Genomic DNA, 4,882 nt, shown 5'->3' with positions numbered 1-4,882 from the left:
ATGATCATGCACTCCCCACCAGTGCGGAAATACCCTTCAGACATTCAAAGCAAGTCAGGCCATGCCCTAGCAACTTCCTCTCTGTGCCACCTTGGCAAGACAGGGCCTTGAGGACCCCACAATGGATGAGGACTGGCCTTTAGAAGAACAGAACTCCTACTTCGCTGCCTACTGTAGTGCCCACCTGTAGCTAAGGGAGACAACCAGCTATTGTTCTAAAATGATTACTAAATTTGTTTTCTCACATTATCTAGAAGGCTTTGAGAGGGAACTGACAGATTCTAGCCACTCCAACAGCTATTAAAGAAACTGAAAACAAATCCTGAATCCATCACTCTTGACTCCAGCCTTGGAAGAATAAGAAAAATGAGGAGGAGCCCAACAGAGGATTACTTTTGGAAATTCTCACCAAGAAATTCCAATGGACTCTGATATGAACCATTGAAATTTGTCCTGTTCTTTCTTCTGGTTCCCTGTCTAGAACTTGTAATGTTAATTACTCTTGCCTTTACTTCTCCTTCACATCTCCTATTCACCAGTCCAGGACTTTCTTGTCCTCCTATAGATAAGAGATATGCAATTTGGGAGTCGTTTAGATAGACCCACTGGATGGGTACCCCAATTGCCTGACCGTGCATCTCTGTTCAGCATGGAAGAAGCCAGAGTGGTCTGTGTTCTGATTCCATCTGCAATTTGGGTAACCTCTTCAGAGGATGGTGTGATAAAAATAGGAGGTAAGAATTGGCTAGGCAGTAAGGGTAAAAAGACCCCAAAGGAAAGTAGCCAGTTTCTTGGCTAAAAGTCAAAATGTCCTTGGGGTCTTAGCAACATACTCTGTTCCAAAGGCCAAAAATGTCAGAAGTATTTGGGAGCTCTTATCTGCTCTCTAAAAGATTTTAGGGTTACCTCTTAAGAGGGGGGAATGTTAGAGCAGCAAAAAGCCCCAATTAAAAAAAAGAAAGAGGGCTAGAGATGGCTCAGTGTTTAAGAGCACTGACTGGTCTTGCAGAGGACCCAGGTTCGATTCCCAGTACCCACATGGCAGGTATGAACCGTCCTTAACTCCAGTGCCAGAGGAATGCAACACCCTCTTCTGACATCCCTGGCATTGCACTACAGAGGTGTACTCAGATGCAGGCAATACACTCATACACATAAAAATTTAAAAATAATAAATATAATATATATATAATTTTTTAAAAATAAAAAAGGAAAACAAAGAAAGAAAGAAGGAAGTTAGGAAGTTGGAAGGAAGGAAGGAAGGAAGGAAGGAAGGGAAGTATTTGAAGTTGCAGGAGAAAAGTGACAGGGAGCTATGGGAGGACTTGGAGGGGAGGGAACGGGAATGGATTTGATCAAAACATCTTATATGTATGTATGAAATTCTCAATAAATTTTTTAAGTTAAAAATATACAATCATCTTGGGGGGAGGCAAATCAGGGTTTAAAGGGATCAAGGTTAGGTACAAAGGACACAAGAACACATGATTCAGTGAGCTTGTTTGCATATAAAAGTCCATATTCTGTCCATTTGGTAAATGCCCTTCCTTGTGCCAAACCTCAGAGTTCTTCAGGCAGTGGGATTTTCTGGTGTTCCCTGTTCTACATTCTTGTTTGATTCAAACTGATAGTCTTCTAAGGTCCCTGACAGTGACTCTGGAGTGGGTGACTGTGGGCCGCACTCCAGGTTCTCATCACCAGAGGAGGCCCAGGGATCCTAGCAGCTGTACTCTGGAGCCTGTGAGGGACAGGAGGCAGAGGAATGGGTAGAGGGGAGAGCCTGTGTTCTCTAAGTCCCTGCAGTACATTTCTATTCCAGCTCAGAAACTCCATGACTGGGTCGGTATTGCTCTGAGGTTACAGAGGAACGATGGGACCTCACAGTCTGCTGGAGCCTGCTCTCTGCTTCTGACTGGCTCCCTATGCCACAGGGCCTGGAGGTGAGGTTCCTGTGACCCTGGCTCTACCCACTGACAGCTCCATTTCAGGTAAGTGGGGTTGTACTGAGCTAAGGATTCCTACCTGCCAGCTGCTGGGGACCACAGTCTGGGGGTTCATGCACCCTTTCCCAGAACATGCTGTCCTAATCTGTGTCTCCTGATGGTGTTAGTTTCTTTCCAAGTCTACCAGCGGGAAGGGGGGTTCCTGGTCCTTCTCTCAGGGTGAAAACACCTGATTTGTACATGGGGATACTGATGTATAACTGGAGACTGTTTCTTGGGAATTCCGTTTTAGACAAGGAAAATGTTCCAAAGGTTAGAAATAAAATTTGAAGTCCAAGGACCCCACAAACACTACATAAAGAACATTCAGACAAACTAAAAGTAGGTCTGCAGGACAGGTTTTGCTTTTGCATATGGGTGGGCTCCCTGGTCAGTCAGATCCTGCAAACACAGGACCCAGAAGCTTGACAGACTTCTGTTCCTAATGAAAGAGCACTGTGTCTGAAGACCTCCCAGGCTTTCCCAGTTGGCTAGTTTCAAAGAACTGATGTGGGAAGGTGGGTTTGGGCTGGGTGGGTGGAGGGTGTGTTCCATTGCCCCAGGCCATCAGGTTGCAGGATTCAGGGCCTTTGCTTAAATGAAAGTTTTACAGGGTTCAGAGATTAAAATTCTGGGGCTGGAGAGATGGCTCAGTGGTTAAGAGCACTGGCTGCTCTTCCAGAGGACCCGGGTTTGATTCCCAGCACCCACATGGCAGCTAACAACCATCTCTAACAAAAGGTCCAAGGGAATCTGATGCCTTCTTCTGACCTCCATAGTCACTGCATGAAACAGGTGCACTAAATACATGCAGGCAGGATACTCATACACATAAAAGAAAGATAATAAAAGATTTATTTTTATTATTATGTGTATGTGTATGTGTCTGTGGGTATGTGCACATATGTGCAGGTTCCCATGGAGGCCAGGAGTTATGCTTCCAGGTCGATGTGACCCATCTCACATGGGTACTGGGAACTGAACTGGGCGGGGTCTTCTCCAAGAACTGTAGACATTCTTAACTACTCAGCCGTCTCCCCAAACCCTCTAATTTTATTTTTAAAATTAAGTGTATGTATCTGTGTCTGTGTAGGGAACAATGCACACAAATTCAATTGCCTGTGGAGGTCACAAGGAGACATAGGGTTCCTTAGAGCTGGAGTTACAGGTGGTTTTGAGCTGCCTGATGTGAGTGCTAGAAACTGAACTCGGTCCTCTGGAAGAGAAGTACTCGATCTTAACCACTGAGCAGGCTCTGATAAGGACGTCTATTTCAACTTGACCCTGAAGACCATGATGGGCATGGAGTGGGTCCACCACCTTTGTCCTCAGGCAACTTTTGTGATGAAAACTGACTCCGACATGTTTGTCAATGTTGGCTATCTGGCGGAGCTGCTGCTAAGGAAAAACAAAACAACCAGATTCTTCACAGGCTACATAATGCACAGTAATTTTGTCATTAGGTCGACATTGAGCAAGTGGTTTGTAAGCAAATTTGAATATCCGTGGGACAAGGACCCATCTTTCTGCTCAGGCACTGGCTATGTCTTGTCCACTGACGTGGCAAGAGAGGTGTACAGGGTCTCAGAAAGTGTCCCATTCCTCAAGCTAGAGGATGTGTTTGTGGGACTCTGCCTGGCCAAGCTGAAGATCAGGTGGGAGGAGCTCCATTCCAAGCCGACCTTCTTCCCAGGTGGCTTACGTTTCTCCGTGTGTCGTTTTCAGAAAATCGTGACCTGCCACCATGTCATGCCCCACGACCTACTCAACTACTGGCAGGCGCTAGAGCATTCCCGGGAAAAAGATTGTGTGGCTTCCTGAGGGGGAAAGTAGTGGTTTGTAGGAAACCAGGATGCCAGGACCTAGGGTGAGGTGAGCCTAAAACTTATAGGTCCAGGCTGCATTCTCTGCTAAAAGGGAAGGGCACTGAAAACAGTGGCTCTGATAATCCCTGTCTTGCAGAACACTGTTGGGCTGGCAGAAGGAAGCGGCGTCATAAAAGTGCAGGCTCCCTGCTCTGTGGGAAAACATCTTGGTCAACAACCCTTAGCTCATCTCCTTGTCCGAAACAAATAACTCAGCTATCCCTGGCTAAGAGATTAGGCCAGGCTAAAGGTTTACTCCTGAGCTAAAAGCTAAAAGTTCACCATGCTTTTAGCTCTAAGAAAGAAAACATTGTGGACAATAAATTACTGGATGAGCATTGATAACCTTGAGTAAAAGTTTAAGAATGTTTCTGGCACCAACTAACTGACTAAATGTCCTGTTTCTTTGTACCCTATATCTTTGTATGGGACTGTCATAACCCACGTGACTGCTATTTCCTTGGGATGTATAAAAACCATCTAAATTCTAAAATAAATCATCCTGTTGAGAAGACACAGGTTCCAGAGTTTGACTCTGTCACCGATTAGACCCTCTGCCCCGAAGCCAGCAGGTCCCCCACTTAGCAAAGCAAACCTGAGTCCCTACAACTGGCGCCCAAACAGCGACACTCTCGGACCTCTGCTTCACTGCGGACAGAGCAATTCTCCCCCCTTTGGCTGATAGGATCCCCTCATCATGCTGGTTCGTAGGTAAGGGGCAATTGTAAATATGGGTAATTCTCTCTCTCCAGACTGGTCTCACTTCCAATCTGTTCTTAAATACATGCTAAAATCTAGAGGAATTAAATATACAGAAACTCAGATTAAGGCCTTTTTAGATATTACTATAGAATGTAATCCTTGGTTTCCTGCTACGGGAACTATTGACTTGGAATCTTGGAAAAGAGTAGGAGACAATGTACAGAATTATCAAAAGCTGGGAAAGACTGTTCCTGTCTTCTATTTCCCTCTCTGGTCTGCTCTTTGCCAGTGTCTCCAAATAGAAGAGGAACCCCCTCCCTCTGCGGTCCAGCC

The 4,882-nt window shown here is 45.6% G+C and overlaps 1 protein-coding gene across 1 annotated transcript; it reads left to right on the top strand.

Moving 5' to 3' along the window:
• LOC103728931 (beta-1,3-galactosyltransferase 5-like) lies at positions 1-3,803 on the top strand. Its single transcript, XM_008826926.1, has 3 exons — positions 1-49; positions 1,932-1,988; positions 3,235-3,803. Exons 1-3 carry the CDS (start codon positions 1-3, stop codon positions 3,801-3,803), a joined length of 675 nt encoding a protein of 224 aa, XP_008825148.1.
• Positions 3,804-4,882: the final 1,079 nt, after the last annotated feature.

Source organism: Nannospalax galili, unplaced genomic scaffold, assembly GCF_000622305.1.
Source record: "Nannospalax galili isolate Female #2095 unplaced genomic scaffold, S.galili_v1.0 scaffold192, whole genome shotgun sequence".
Taxonomy (NCBI): Eukaryota; Metazoa; Chordata; class Mammalia; order Rodentia; family Spalacidae; genus Nannospalax; species Nannospalax galili.
This window is presented reverse-complemented; position numbering and strand designations above follow the sequence as displayed.

What these genes read in the sequence shown, in the direction of transcription:
- LOC103728931 (XM_008826926.1), top strand. Translation starts at nt 1, where the DNA reads ATGATCATGCACTCCCCACCAGTGCGGAAATACCCTTCAGACATTCAA. An exon ending in ATACCCTTCAGACATTCAAA is followed by an intron (nt 50 to 1,931) that starts GCAAGTCAGGCC and finishes CCTATGCCACAG; the next exon opens with GGCCTGGAGGTGAGGTTCCT. An exon ending in CACTGACAGCTCCATTTCAG is followed by an intron (nt 1,989 to 3,234) that starts GTAAGTGGGGTT and finishes ACCACTGAGCAG; the next exon opens with GCTCTGATAAGGACGTCTAT.